General features: G+C 52.1%; 1 protein-coding gene across 3 annotated transcripts in view; it reads left to right on the top strand.

The window, feature by feature from the left end:
- The first annotated feature begins 5,793 nt into the window (after positions 1 to 5,793).
- Positions 5,794 to 14,874, top strand: part of LOC115463517 (N-acylglucosamine 2-epimerase-like) — a 30,802-nt gene continuing 21,721 nt past the window's right edge. The window contains exons 1-4 of one of the 3 annotated variants that reach the window (XM_030194098.1): positions 5,794 to 5,989; positions 6,576 to 6,682; positions 7,022 to 7,097; positions 9,273 to 9,348. In XM_030194098.1, coding sequence (XP_030049958.1) covers positions 6,582 to 6,682; positions 7,022 to 7,097; positions 9,273 to 9,348 — 253 coding nt within the window. In that variant the 5' untranslated portion in view covers positions 5,794 to 5,989; positions 6,576 to 6,581. Of the gene's footprint in view, positions 5,990 to 6,465; positions 6,485 to 6,575; positions 6,683 to 7,021; positions 7,098 to 9,272; positions 9,349 to 14,874 lie in introns of those variants that run through there. The other 2 variants (XM_030194096.1, XM_030194097.1) reach the window with 2 other exon arrangements.

The raw sequence follows: 14,874 nt of genomic DNA, 5'->3' as shown, positions 1-14,874 counted from the left end.
TGTATGTCCTATTCGGTGCAACCTGTGTGGGGGTCTGGGGCATGCATTTCGAGCCTGCCCTTGGGCCTCCCATAATGGGGGTGAGGAGGAGATAGATAGGGATGGTTCAGGTCAGGGGGAGGGGGGAGGGGAAGCAGACCATGATCAGGTTCCCGGGGCGGGGGGGAAAGGGTCCAGGGAAGGACAGGGACAGGTAGAGGGGGGGGGCTTGTGGGAGGGTCGGAAGCGGCAGGAAGGGGAGGATGAGGGCTGGACGCGGGTGTCCAAGAAACAGCGAAGAGGAAAGGGGGGAAGGGGGGTGGGAATGGGGATAGAAGTAGGGAATAGATTCAGGGGTTTGGAAGAGGAGGGAGGGGTTGAGGAACTGGCTGGTGAGGAGGTAGAGGATGGGGGTAGCCGGCAGGACGGGTTGGAAGGTAGGGGAGAAGGAGTGAGGGGAACAGCGGGTAAGAGGAAAGAGAAACGGGGGGGGGGAGGGTTTTTGAGGGACAAAGAGGGGGGAAGGGTAGGGGGGGGAGGTGGGTGGATCGGGGGAGGTGACAGCTGATGCAGGGAGGGCGGGAGAGGAAAGGAAGGTAAGAAAGGATGTAGTAATGCAGGCCCGTGAGGGGAGGGAGGAAGGGTCGGAGGCGGGATTGATGGGAAGGGTGGAAGAAGAGGAGGTAGTAGGGGTGGAAGAGGGAGGAGAGGAGGGGGGCAGGTCGGTTGATGATCCCCAGGGAGGGAGGGAGGTGGGTGAAGACAAAAAGAAGATAGGGAGGAAGAAAGCAAGGGTGGGGGAAGGGATGTTTAAGCTAGGGGTCCGGGATTGGGCGGAGGAGGAAGAAGAGGGTGGAGGGGAAGGGACCACGGATGATGGTGTGGAGAGAAGGGAAGGCAGCCAGGAAGGCGGGGGGTGTGGTAGCGAGGACTGATGGCGGGACTGCTATTGGTGTTCGCCACACTTAATGTGGCTAGTGTCGCCTCCCAGAGGGCAAGAAGCTTGGCATTTGATGGCCTCTCTGCTGTGGAGGCGGACTGTTTCCTCCTCCAGGAGACCCGGTTGCAGACGCTGGAGGACATCCGGCGGGCAAAGAGAGCCTGGAGATGGGGACCCTCTATCTGGGGTCTGGCCGGGGAGAGGTATGGGGGGATAGGCATCCTCTTTAAAACCAATAAAGTAGAGATTCAGAGGGTGGTGGAGCTGGGTATTGGTAGGTGTTTGGTGTTGGACGTAATATTGCGGGGGGTGGCCTTGCGGGTGATTAATGTGTATGGACCGCAAAGCAAACAGGGAAGGTCTGCATTGTTCAACAAAATTAAGCCTTACCTATACACTTCAAGGCAGTTGGTGTGGGGAGGAGACTTCAACACTATCTTACGGAAAGAGGATAGTGGGGGGGCGGGCACCACAAGTACGTTATGATGGGGTTCGACTAGCGGGGATTATGAAAGGAGCAGGGCTGGTGGATGTACATATTGCACTTGGTGGTGGGAATCAGGGTTTCACCTTTTCACGGGGCACCTGTAGGAGCAGAATTGACCGGTTTATAGTTCGGGAAGGGGCATGTAGGCAGGCACCTAGGGTGGTGGAAGTAGATTTCTCTGACCACAGGATGGTGATGATAGAGTTGGGGGGAGGGGGGGCGTGCAAGCTAGGGAAAGGGTTGTGGAGAATGAATCTCAAATGGTTGAAGGAGGGGGTGTTGCACCAGGAGTACCTGGAATTCCTAGCAGACCAGGTGTCCATTCAGGGTGTCTTCCCTTCCCTCAGGGACTGGTGGGAAGTACTGAAACACCGCACCAGAGGGTTTTTTCTCCGTCAGGCAAGGCGGGAGGGAAGGGAGGCCACCCGGTTGGGGATCGCCCTGAGAAAGCGACGGGATAATCTAATTCCCGGGGGGGGAGGAGGGAGGATATTGAGGTACTGCAGCAGGAGGTTGAAAGAGTACAGTACAACCGCTACTCTTCCCTCGTCTACGAGCGGGACTTCGGGAAGCTGCTTGGTCCGGACCCGTATGACTGCTGCAAGGAACGAAGGGAGAGGAGGGTGGTGGTGGGGTTTAGGGATGAGGGGGGGGTGCTCCAAGAATCCAGGGAAGGTATTTTGCGGGGGGGGGGGACGCATTTTGGGCGGGTTTTCTCGGACCTACAGTTGGGGACAGAGGCCATGGGAAGATATATTGAGGGGACCCCGGGGGTGGGTAACTGGGGGCCCCATCTTCAGGTCTTAACGCAGCCGTGGACGCTGGGTGAGGTGGAGGAGGCCATTGGGGCCTTGCGGCGCAGAACAGCGCCGGGGCCGGATGGACTTCCGGCGGAGTTTTACCAACGGTTCAGGGACCAGCTGGCGCCGCTCTTGCTGGAACTCTGGGAGGAGGCGCGAACAGGAGGATCCTTGCCGGAGTCTATGGGAGGATCAGCATTGGTCCTCCTTAGCAAAGGCAAGGACCCTCAAGACGTGGCGAACTGGCGACCAATAGCACTATTGAACAGCGACCGGAAGATCTTCGCCCACATGCTTCATGCTCGCATGAGGAAGGTCTCCGGTGAAGTGCTAGCAGTCCCGCAGAGGTGTGGGGGTCCCAGGAAGGGGGGTGCTGGAGGCAGTAGCCTGGGTGAGGGAGGGCTTGGAACATAGCCGGGTGGGAGATGGTAGGTTGGTCGTGGCCTTGGACCAGGACAAGGCTTTCGACCGAGTGCAGTGGGAGTTCTTGTGGAAGGTCCTGGATCACTATGGCTTCCCGGGGGAGTGGATCGCACAACTGCAACTGTTGTATGCTGGGGCGCGATTTTTTCCCCTGGTGAATGGATGGAGGGGGGCGGAGGTGGGGGTCACGGTAGGGGTACGGCAGGGGTGCCCATTGAGCCCCCTGCTGTACGCTTTTGCCATAGATCCCCTGGTGCGGAGGCTAGGAGGAGGGGGGGAGGGAGGGCTCAGAGGGGTAGAGGTTGGCAAAGGGAACGTATTGAGAGTCATCGCTTATGCAGACGATGTCACCGTTTGGGTGGCAGACCAGAGGGAGGGGAGGATGCTGCGGGAGACCCTTGAAGAATATTCCAAGGCATCGGGGTCACGGGTAAACCTGGGTAAGTGTACTAGCTTGTGGGTGGGTCCAGAGGAACGGCGATTTAACCTAGGGGGCGGGTTTCCTGCAGGGATTGAAAGAATGCGGGTGTTGGGAGTGTATTTTGGGGGGGGGGGATTACGGGCGGGAGAGTTGGGAGCAAAAGATATCGGAGGCAAGGGAAAAGGTGGATCGTTGGAAGGGGTGGCGGATGTCCATGGCAGACAGGGTCCGGTTGTTGAAGACCCAGATAGTCCCCATGTTTCTCTTCTTGAGTTACATCTGCCTTTTGCCGGAATGCTGTTTCACTTCATTGTACAGCGTGTTTTTTTCAACTTTTGTGGGGCAACAGGATGAACCCGGTAAAACGCAATATTACTTACCGGTTGCGGGAGGAAGGGGGGGTGGGGATGGTAAACCCTGTCTTGCTATTCTCCTCCCTGTTCATCCAGTTTAACCTTGGGCGGGGGGGAGGGTCGGAGGCCCCAGGGTGGGCACAAAGTGTTGTGCAGTGGTGGGAGGGATTTTGGGGCCCTTGGTGGGGAGGGGGGAAGGTGGGGAGGTTGCGGAAGGGTTTCCCAGAGGGGGTAGGCTACTACAAATCCTTAGTAAAGCTGGTCCGGTTGTGGGACATTACATGGGAGGAAATAAGGGCGGGGCAGAGGGAGAGCTGGGTGGAGCGGGTTCGCTCCCAGCATTTCTCATCTCCCCTGACTCTTAGGGATGCTCCAGGGCCCGTGCTGAGGCAGGGCCTGGGCTTTATTTCATCTAGACGACTCCCGAACAAGTACAGGGACATTGCCTGGCTGTCCCTTCACGGTAAATTATATGTTAGGGCAAATATGCACCGAAGCATGCAGGACCGAAACTGCCCGAGGGGGGAGTGTGCTGGTCAGCTGGAGACGATGGACCACTTCCTTATGGAGTGTCCATTCTCCAGAGCAGTTTGTGGAAGAGTGGCCGCCTTGTTGGCCATCCCCAGCTTCACGTCCTACACCTATGCAGACTGGGTGTACGGGAGGCAGCAGGGGACGGGGCGGCTGGAGCCAGGTACCGCCTTCCTCATATCAGTTATTATCAGGTACTGCCTGTGGGTGGCCCGATGCGGGGTGTCTATGCGCCAGGAGTGCAGGTCGGCTGAGCAGGTTTCCTGGGACGTTGTCCGAGCCGTCCAGGAATTGGCACGCTGGGAAAAGGTGGAGGGGGGGGTACTTAATTTTGGGGTTTGGTGGAAGCATGTACGCTTGAAGTTGATTTGAATGTATGGTGTGGGGGGGATTTGGGGGGGGGACGGGTTTTATCGGGTTTGTATTTTTTGTATAAAAGTGTAGTGGGGCTGGTTTTACAACGGCATGATGTAATGTCTTGAATATTGGTTTTTTTCCGTTTTATTTAATAAAGGAATTCTCCAAGCATCCACTACTCTCTCCGTGAAAAAATACTTCCTGACATTTTTCTTGAGTCTGCCCCCCCTTCAATCTCATTTCATGTCCTCTAGTTCTACCGCCTTCTCATCTACGGAAAAGGTTTGTTTGCGGATTAATACCTTTTAAATATTTGAACGTCTGTATCATATCACCCATTTCTCCTTTCCTCCAGGGTATACATGTTCAGGTTAGTAAGTCTCTCCTCATACGTCTGTAACGCAAATCCCATACCATTTTTGTAGCTTTTCTTTGCACCGCTTCAATTCTTTTTACATCCTTAGCAAGATACGGCCTCCAAAACTGAACACAATACTCCAGGTGGGGCCTCACCAACGACTTATACAGGGGCATTAAAACCTCTTTTCTTCTGCTGGTCACACCTCTCTCTATACAGCCTAGCAACCTTCTAGCTACGGCCACCACCTTGTCACACTGTTTCGTCACCTTCAAATCCTTAGATATTATCACCCCAAGATCCCTCTCCTCGTCCGTACATATCAGACTCTCACCGCCTAACACATACGTCTCCCATGGATTTCTACTCCCTAAGTGCATCACTTTGCATTTCTTCGCATTGAATTTTAATTGCCAAACCTTAGGCCATTCTTCTAGCTTCCGTAGATCCTTTTTCATGTTTTCCACTCCCTCCGGGGTGTCCACTCTGTTACAAATCTTAGTATCATCCGCAAAAAGGCAAACTTTACCTTTTAACCCTTCGGCAATTTCACTCACAAATATATTGAACAGAATCGGCCCCAGCACCGATCCCTGAGGCACTCCACTACTCACCGTTCCCTCATCCAAGCAAATTCCATTAACCACCACCCTCTGGCAACTGTCTGTTAACCAGTTCCTAATCCAGTTCACCACATCGGGCCCTATCTTCAGCCTGTCAAGTTTATTCAAGAGCCGCCTGTGGGGAACCGTGTCAAAAGCTTTGCTTAAATCTAAGTAGATTACGTCTATAGCACGTCCATGATTCATGCTTCTCTGTCACCCAGTCAAAGAACTAATCTCATTCACTGTGAACTACCTTAACAAACTCAAACTAGAAAACCATGCACTGCTTCTGAAAAGAAAAAAAAAAACACAAAGGACTATAGATCTGCTTACTCGGTTGATCTGAAGTAAACTAGCATCCTTTTCAATCCGAATCAAAACTGATTCTTTCTAAGTTTTGCTTAAACTCCTGTCACTAGGCGTCTGCTTAAGTCCCAACAGTTTGACCTTAGTTGTTTTTTTCCCCCTTTGGGGGGCAAATATTGTCTTAATTTTCTTCGAATTTATTACAAAATTCACCTCCCTCCCAGTGCTAATGAGTGCAGCCGAGCAAGCGTTCTGCTGAGCTTTGAGGATTTTCTTACCGTCATTGTTGGCGTGGGGGAAGTGAGCGATCAGCTGGCAGAGACAGAGCTCACATGACAAACAGCCAGGCTTCTCCTCCATCGCAGCTCGGTCGTACAGGAGCAAGCAGAAGAGAGCTTGCTTTCATTAATTACCCTCCCCCAGAGCACTGTAAGTGTTCCCCTCTCCCCTCCTTGTACAGAGCAGGTGGGAAGTGCGTGAGGTGTATTTTGCTTTTCTTATAAAGGCAGATTTTAGAGGGCAGAAATGTATTTCTTCCAGCATTTTCACTCACTAGCCCTCCTGTTTCTTATTCATGTAACCTGTGTGCCTTCTTGACCAGACTGTAAGCAGAGATACCAAGTTTTCCAATTCCAGTAGAGAGATTTTTTTTTTTTTTGGGGGGGGGGGGCGGTTTACTAGCTCTGGGTTTGAACTGATATTCTAGAGCAGAGTGGTAGTTCTAATCCCTGGTTCTACCCATTGAAATCAAATCTCATAATGCAATAGGCTGTCTGAATCCAGGACTGTCCCCCCTCCTGGTACTGGGTAACTTGGCAGCTCTGCTGTAAGCTCCAGGGTGCAGGGAGGGACCAGCTGTAAAGTGTTTCTGTACAGTGTTGTACATATCTAGTAATGGAAGGAAGAGGGTTGTAGTTTGGGAAGGTAAAGGGTTGGTAGGGAGAGGTGGAGGGCAGGCTGGGAGCCAGGTGTGCATGATGGTGGAGCTTATTATTGTTTTCTTCACTTTGCTCAGGACCTGATGGACCAGCAACAGCTGTGGCTCTGGAAAAAGCAAATCCAGCAGGAGCTGGACAGAACCATGGATTTCTGGCTGAGACATTCCCATGACCAGGAATACGGGTGAGTGACTGCATTCTGCACTTTAATCTGAAAATACCTTTCCCCAGGCCTTCTCAACACTGGCCTCGGGACACACCAAGTCCCATAAGGTTTTCAGGATATCCACAATGAATATGTTTCAGATTTTGCATACCAAGAAAGAAGTGTATGCCAATCTCTCGTGCATATCCATTGTGGATATCCCGAAAACCCGATGGGACTGGATTGAAAAGCCCAACTTTATTCGGACTGACCCCCGTGGGAGAAATATGTGGTGACTTTAGATGGATTTCTTTGTGGCATGTGTGGAAGGCAGGCCATTAATGTGTACCTAACCGCGACTTGTGTTTGTGTGTGCAGTGGGTTCTTCACATGCCTAGCCAGAGATGGGGCTGTTTATGAGGAAGTGAAATATGTCTGGCTTCAGGGGAGGCAGGTGAGTGGAGAGACTGGTTGGTTTTGTCATTGTTCTTAGCTTTGTACTGGCTCACTGTGGTGCTGTGCGGCCCCCCCCCCCCCCCCCCCCCCCCCCCCCCCCCACACACACACACACACAATTCTCATCCCTTTTTTAACTGGTTTTCACTCTTTGGGGCTCTTTTACTAAAGCAGAGTAAAATTTATACCACAGCTTAACACGGGAATATGCAAATTCTACACAGCAATCAGCATTTTCTAATTCTACATTAAAGTGAGATTTTGCAGGTGGTACTTGGCCGCAGTTAACATGGGAACACTCAGTGGTGTACCAAGGGGGGGGCGGTCCGCCCCGGGTGCACGCTGCTGGGGGGGGTGCCACGCGCCGGTCAGCGTCGTTGGTTTCCATGCTCCCTCTGCCCTGGAACAGGAAGTAACCTGTTCCGGGCAGAGGGAGCATGGAAACCAACGACGCTGACTGGCGCGCGGCACCCCCCCCACCCAGCGGCGTGCACCTGGGGGGGGTGGTTCTTTCGCCGGGGTGGGGGGTGTCCCTTCGCTGGGGGGGGGTCGCGCTGCACGGGGGGGGGGCGCTGCACCCGGGGGGGGGGCAGGGCGCATCGGCAATCCGCCCCGGGTGTCAGCGCCCCTCGGAACGCCACTGGGAACACTTACTACTACCTCCTATTTATTTTATTTTACTTTTTTTATTGCATTTGTATCCCGCATTTTCCCACCTATTGGTAGGTTCAGTGTGGCTTACATGGAACAATGGGGCGGTTACAGGTAACGAGTGGGGTTAACAATTCGAGAGATAACAGCGGGAGTCTGTAGAGGTCTCTGGCGGAAGTAGTGGGTTAGTCAGTGACCTTAGGAGATTACAATTTGGTTTACATGATTCATTATTTGGGAATTACGAAGAGAGTCCGCAAGATCTTCCGAGCATGGGGCACCCCCTCGGTGGATCTTTTTGCCACTCAGATCAATCACAAGGTCCATCGGTTCTGTTCCAGACTTCAGGCCCACGATGGCTAGCGTCAGATGCCTTTCTCCTACATTGGGGGACAGGCCTTCTGTATGCGTATCCTCCCATACCTCTAGTAGGGAAGACTTTGCTGAAACTCAAGCAAGACTGCGGAACCGTGATCCTGATTGCACCCTTCTGACCGCGTCAGATTTGGTTACTACTACTTATCATTTCTAAAGCACTACTAGACGTACGCAGCGCTGTACACTTGAACATGAAGAGACAGTCCCTGCTCGACAGAGCTTACAATCTAATTAGGACAAACAGGACAAACAAGAGATAAGGGAATATTAAAGTGAGGATGATAAAATAAGGGTTCTGAACAAGTGAATAAGGGTTAGGAGTTAAAAGCTGCATCAAAAAGGTGAGCTTTTAGCTTAGATTTGAAGACGGCCAGAGATGGAGCTTGACGTACTGGCTCAGGAAGTCTATTCCAGGCATATGGTGCAGCAAGATAAAAGGAACGGAGTCTGGAGTTAGCAGTAGAGGAGATTTACCCAGTGAACAGAGTTCCCGGGGAGGAATGTAGGGAGAGATGAGAGTGGAGAGGTACAGAGGAGCTGCAGAGTGAATGCACTTACAGGTCAATAAGAGGAGTTTAATACTTGGTAGCAATAACGAAACAGTGATTGAATATTCACATAGGAAGCAGCCTGAGCCAACAGATTTATTTTCCACTGAACAAAGTTACTACTACTACTACTATTTAGCATTTTTATAGCGCTACAGAGCATACGCAGTGCTGCACAAACATAGAAGAAAGACAGTCCCTGCTCAAAGAGCTTACAATCTAATAGTTAACTTTGTATGGCCATGGGAGGGACATTGGTGGGTTGTGGGCGTTCCAAAACTTTACATGCAGGGTTCCAGAATATGCCCAATCCACACCTAAATAAGACGTGTGCATTTACACAAGGTTTTGGTTTATGTAAATGCCTGCGCCTAAATTTTAGTCAAGGGATGACCACTACATGTATTCTATAAACCATGCCTAATGTTAGACAAATATATAGAATAGCACTAAGGGCAGTTTTTTAGGTTCCATATATAGAATCTAGCCTTAGGTACTTAATGTGGTTTAGTAAAAGGGTCCGTTTGTCTCTCTCTTCCCACCCCCACATGCAGTTCTGCCATCTCTTACCCCTCCTTTTTCTCTCTTACTGGTAGGTCTGGACATACTGCCGCCTGTACAGGACCCTGCCAAGGTTTTGCCGCCCTGAAATCCTCAACGCTGCAATTACAGGTAGCTGGGGAACCTTTCAGCTTCTCATTCTCTTCCCTATCCTTAGGATCCGCAAAAAAAAAAAAGACCAATGACTTCAAGCCTGATTAAATTGTACTGCGAAAGTCATTGAAGCAGAAAAAAGAAAATTACAAATGGAAAGCAAAATCAAATAGGAAGAACAGGAAAGAGCGTAAGCGGCAGTAAGCTAGATGTAAAACATTAATAAGGCGGGTCAAAAAAGAATTTGAAAAGAAGCTTGGTATAGAAGCAAAAATAAATAGTACAAAATGTTCAAGTATATCATAAATCAAAAGCAAGAAGCCTTTGAGGGTGGCATTGGCTGTAGCACTAAATAACTTGGAAGGGGGAAAAAAATTTTTTTTTGGGGGGGGTAAAGAGGCACTCAGGATGCACAAGGCTATAGCAGATACGCTACTTTCTTTACTGTGGCCTTTACTGAGGAGGAAGATGGGGAGGTACACGCATTGGAACTGTTCTTTTGGGTTTTTTTAAAAATACTTTATTTGTAGGTCAGTCAGATTACAATAAAAATATACAAGCACATACAACATTGTACATGATACCTAGTTTACATATAATGTGTCAGATTGAAAGAAGGAGAACAAGATAAATTATGTTTAATTGGTACTCGATATACCACCTTTCCTAAGAAGGTCAAAGCGGTTTCCAATTACAATACTAAAAACATAGCAAGGAAAAAAAACTCCATTTCATGACAGGAAAGGCACACTCAACAGTCACACTATATAAAATAAGAATCTTGATGTATAAAGAGGGCTTGACGCATACTTTCTACAAAAGTTGAATAATCCAAAAACCTTGCCCGTGTTAGATCATAAGTGGAAATATTCCCTTTTAAGGGACTATGTCACGGTCACAAAATGTGCTCTAAATAGCTTAAAAGTGATTGCTCCAATTCATCCTATAATTTTTTTAATAATCTGACAAGTTTGATAGCAGCAAATCACTAGGGCTTGATGGTTTTTATCCCTTACAAAACTGTTGGTAATCTGTATCTATTGTTAAAATATGCTGCTGTGCCTGAGGACTGGAGGATGGCTAATGTAATATGAGTTTTTTGAAAGGGCCACAACAGTAATCCAGGAACTAAAGCGGGTCTAGGCAGTTTACAAGTATAAAAACTAAATTCCATATCATCATGCTGATCAATCCATAGACTGGTGGGCTGTGTCCATCTACCAGCAGGTGGAGATAGAGAGCAATCCTTTTGCCTCCCTATATGTGGTCATGTGCTGCCGGAAACTCCTCAGTATGTTCTCTATCTCAGCAGGTGGTGGTCACACACAGCAGCAGCTCTGGCTAGGTCTCCAAGCCTAATTTTTAGGTTTTGTTGAGTACCTGGGGTTGAGGGCTCTTCTTGAGCAAGTGCAAACCTGGTGGTGCCAGGTCCCTCCTTTTCTCCCCCCTCCCGCTGGCTCCGTTAAAAAAAAAAAAAATTGGACGTCTTTAAGGGCGTTTATTTCAACGTTTATTGCAGCTGCTCACTGGGACACCAGTTCGTTACAGCTCGGAGCGAGAAGCAGGTAATTTTACCTTTTTATAGCGGGCAGGGGGTTCCCCGTTCAGTCTCCACGTGGCTTATGGCGTCGGAGGGCGAGGGCGCGAGGATTCGCTCCCCGGACCGCGTGGGTGCGTCTAGCAGGGATGCGGGGATTTCAAAACCTGAATCGCCTTTGTTAAGCATCAGTTTGGAGGCCGGTCAATGTCCCGGTTCTTCCTCCGGTGCGGCGGTTTTTCCCGCCATAAGCGCCCATCCCCCGCTGCTCGCCCACTCCATGTTGGCCGGCCACTCTGCTCGGACGGCTTCTTCTTGGGCCGCCCTCGAGCTGGGAGACGTTAATACTATGGTCGCCCTTGATTCGGGCGACGGTAAGAAAGCGGCCAAAGTTAAGCGCCGTTCTTCCCGTGCGGCTCCTCGGAGTTTCGCGCCGGACATCATTTTGGATGCGCAGCATGTTTCTCCCCCGCTCTTGCGAGCGCCAGTTGAGGGTGCGGCTAGGGCCGTGGCCCAAGCTGCAGAAGTGCACTGTTCGGGGGGTTTCTCCCCTGAGTTCATTTTGCTGCTGCATCAGGCTTTTCTTATGCAAAACGCTGCCCCTGCCCCCCTGTCTGATAAAGGGGTTGAGGCCTCCGGAAGCAAACGCCCTCGGGTGGATTTCCAGGCCCTAGAGGACTCTGTCTCCTCTGATGTAGATGAGGGCAGCGTATCTGAGTTCTCCCAACGGTCCTTTGGGGATTCCTTGAAGGAGACGGATTCCCGCTCGGATGGAGCGGATGACCCCTCTGCAGTGCGGATCTTTCGCTCAGAGGATTTGCCCAACCTGTTAGTGCAGGCCATGAGCATTTTGAAGATTTCCTCTCCGGAAGACGTCTCTCCCTCAGCCTCTGTTGGCTCCGCCATTATGCTGGGGATGAAGCGCCCGCCTAGAACCTTCCATGTGCATGAGGCCATGCGCACCTTGATTTCGGCTCAATGGGATGTCCCAGAAGCGAGCCTCAAAGTGGCTAGGGCTATGTCCCGCCTCTATCCTCTGCCTGAAGGTGAACGGAAGGCCTTTCTTTGGCCTACCGTGGATTCTTTAATCACTGCGGTGACTAAGAAAACGGCGTTGCCAGTGGAAGGTGGCACGGCCCTAAAGGACGCCCAAGACAGAAGATTGGAGGCGGCCTTAAGGTCGTCCTTCGAGGCGGCTGCTTTAAGTTTGCAGGCCTCAGTTTGCGGCTCTTATGTGGCCAGGGCGTGCCTGACGATTGTGCAGCGGGCTTCCCCCTCGGATCCTTCCTTGAGGGCTGATTGGCCGGCCCTGGATTCGGGCTTGGCTTATTTGGCAGACTTGCTGTATGATGTCTTGAGAGCCTCAGCTAAAGGTATGGCTCAGACAGTCTCTGCGCGGCGGTGGCTTTGGCTGAAGCATTGGTCTGCTGACCACGCCTCTAAGTCTCGCCTGGCTAAGTTGCCTTTTAAAGGCAAGCTGCTTTTTGGGGTCGAGCTGGACAAAATTGTGACCGATCTCGGCACGTCTAAGGGCAAGAGGTTACCAGAGGTCAGGGCTCGGGCCAGTGCTCGCCCCGGTAACTCCAAAGGACGGTTTCAGGAAGCCCGTCGGTATTGCCCGGGCAAGTCGGGCTCCTCTGTCCCCTCTTTCTTCAAGAGGAACTTCTCCCCCAAGCAGCATTCCTTTCGCAGAGACCGCCGTCTCGGAGGTGCTTCCTCCAGTCCTCCCCCAGGGTCTCGTACCCAATGATGGGGCCCTCGTTTCTGGGCGAGTGGACCAGGGTAACTTCAGACGCTTGGGTGCTGGAAGTCATCAGAGACGGCTACAAGCTAGAGTTCTGCCGACCCTTAAGAGACAGGTTTGTACACTCTCCCTGCAAGTCTCCGGTCAAAGCTGTGGCAGTGCAGCAGACTTTGGACAATCTGATCCGCCTGGGTGCGGTCGTTCCGGTGCCAGAAGATCAGCGTGGCAAGGGACGTTACTCCATTTACTTTGTGGTACCAAAGAAAGGAGGTTCTGTACGGCCTATCCTCGACCTCAAAGGGGTCAATCGGGCCTTGAAAGTTCAGCACTTCCGAATGGAGACTCTCCTGAAGGCAGGCGAGTTCCTGGCATCCTTGGACATCAAGGAAGCTTACTTGCATATTCCCATCTGCCCTCCTCATCAACGCTTTCTGCGTTTTGCAGTCCTGGGCCGACACTTCCAGTTCAGAGCCCTCCCGTTCGGGTTGGCTACTGCTCCGCGGACCTTCTCCAAAGTAATGGTGGTCATCGCGGCCTTCCTTCGAAAGGAAGGAGTACAAGTCCATCCTTATCTGGACAACTGGTTGATCCGAGCCCCCTCTTATGCAGAGTGCGGCAGAGCTGTAGACCGGGTGATTGCTCTTCTGAGCTCCCTGGGGTGGATCATCAACTGGGAGAAAAGCCAGCTGCGCCCAACTCAGTCCCTGGAATATCTGGGAGTTCGTTTCGACACCCAAGTGGGCAGAGTGTTCCTGCCGGACAATCGAATTGTCAAGCTTCAGGCTCAGGTGGACCAGTTCCTAGTAGCCTCTCCTCTTCGGGCTTGGGACTATGTGCAGCTGTTGGGCTCTATGACGGCCACGATGGAAGTAGTGCCCTGGGCCAGGGCTCATATGAGACCACTACAACTCTCTCTGCTGCAGCGCTGGACTCCAGTGTCGGAGGATTATGCTGTGCGCCTTCCCTTGGACCTAGCAGTGCGCAAGGCGCTGAGCTGGTGGCTGAGGACAGACAAGTTGTCCGCAGGGATGCCTCTTTTGACCACGGAGTGGGTTGTCATCATGACGGACGCCTCTTTGACGGGCTGGGGAGCCCATTGCTTGGGAAGGACAGCGCAGGGGCTCTGGTCTCCTGCAGAGGCAAAGTGGTCTATCAACCTCCTGGAACTCAGAGCCATTCGGTTGGCGCTTTTGGAGTTTCTCCCGGTACTGGCGTTGAAGCTAGTACGGGTCCTGTCGGACAATGCCACGGCTGTGGCCTATGTCAATCGCCAGGGAGGTATCAAGAGCGCCCCTCTAGCCAAGGAGGCCATGAATCTATGCCAGTGGGCGGAAGCGAACCTGGAACAGCTGTCGGCGGCCCACATTGCTGGAGTCATGAATGTCAAGGCGGTCTTTCTTAGTCGCCATACCTTGGATTCCGGAGAGTGGCAGCTATCGGCTCAGGCGTTCTTGGACATCACGAAGCACTGGGGCCAGCCGAGCCTAGACCTGATGGCATCATCGGCCAATTGCCAAGTGCCGCGCTTTTTCAGCAGAGGACGGGACCCTTGATCTCTGGGAGTAGATGCTCTTCTCCAACAGTGGCCGACACAGGAGCTTCTCTATGTGTTCCCACCCTGGCCCATGATGGGCAGGGTACTAGACCGGGTGGCAAAGCATCCGGGCTGGGTAATCCTGGTGGGTCCGGACTGGCCTAGACGTCCCTGGTATGCGGACTTGATCAGGCTCTCAGTGGACGGACCCCTGCGACTGCCAGCGGAGCAGGGCCTGTTGCATCAGGGTCCCGTGGTGATGGAGGATCCCCCCCCCTTTGGTCTTACGGCCTGGCTATTGAGCGGCAGCGTCTGAGGAAGAAAGGCTTCTCAGACAAGGTCATCGCCACTATGCTGAGAGCGAGGAAGCGCTCTACTTCTACTGCTTACGCCAGGGTTTGGCGTACCTTTGCATCGTGGTGTGAGGCAGGCTCCCTTTCTCCCTTCACTGCTCCAATTTCTTCAGTGTTGGCGTTCGTGCAAGAAGGTCTGGAGAAAGTCCTGTCGCTCAGTTCCCTTAAAGTCCAGGTAGCGGCTCTGGCTTGCTTCAGGAGCCGCCTGAAGGGTGCTTCCCTGGCTTCGCAGCCAGATGTGGTGCGCTTTCTCAAGGGAGTTAATCACCTGCGCCCTCCTCTGCACTCAGTGGAATCTCAATCTAGTGCTAAGAGCCTTGCAGAAGCCGCCTTTTGAACCCTTGTCGAGGGCATCTCTGAAAGACCTGACGTTGAA

Source organism: Microcaecilia unicolor, chromosome 2, assembly GCF_901765095.1.
Source record: "Microcaecilia unicolor chromosome 2, aMicUni1.1, whole genome shotgun sequence".
NCBI lineage: Eukaryota > Metazoa > Chordata > Amphibia > Gymnophiona > Siphonopidae > Microcaecilia > Microcaecilia unicolor.
The sequence above is the reverse complement of the archived record's forward strand: the minus strand, read 5'-3'. Positions and strand labels throughout refer to the sequence as shown.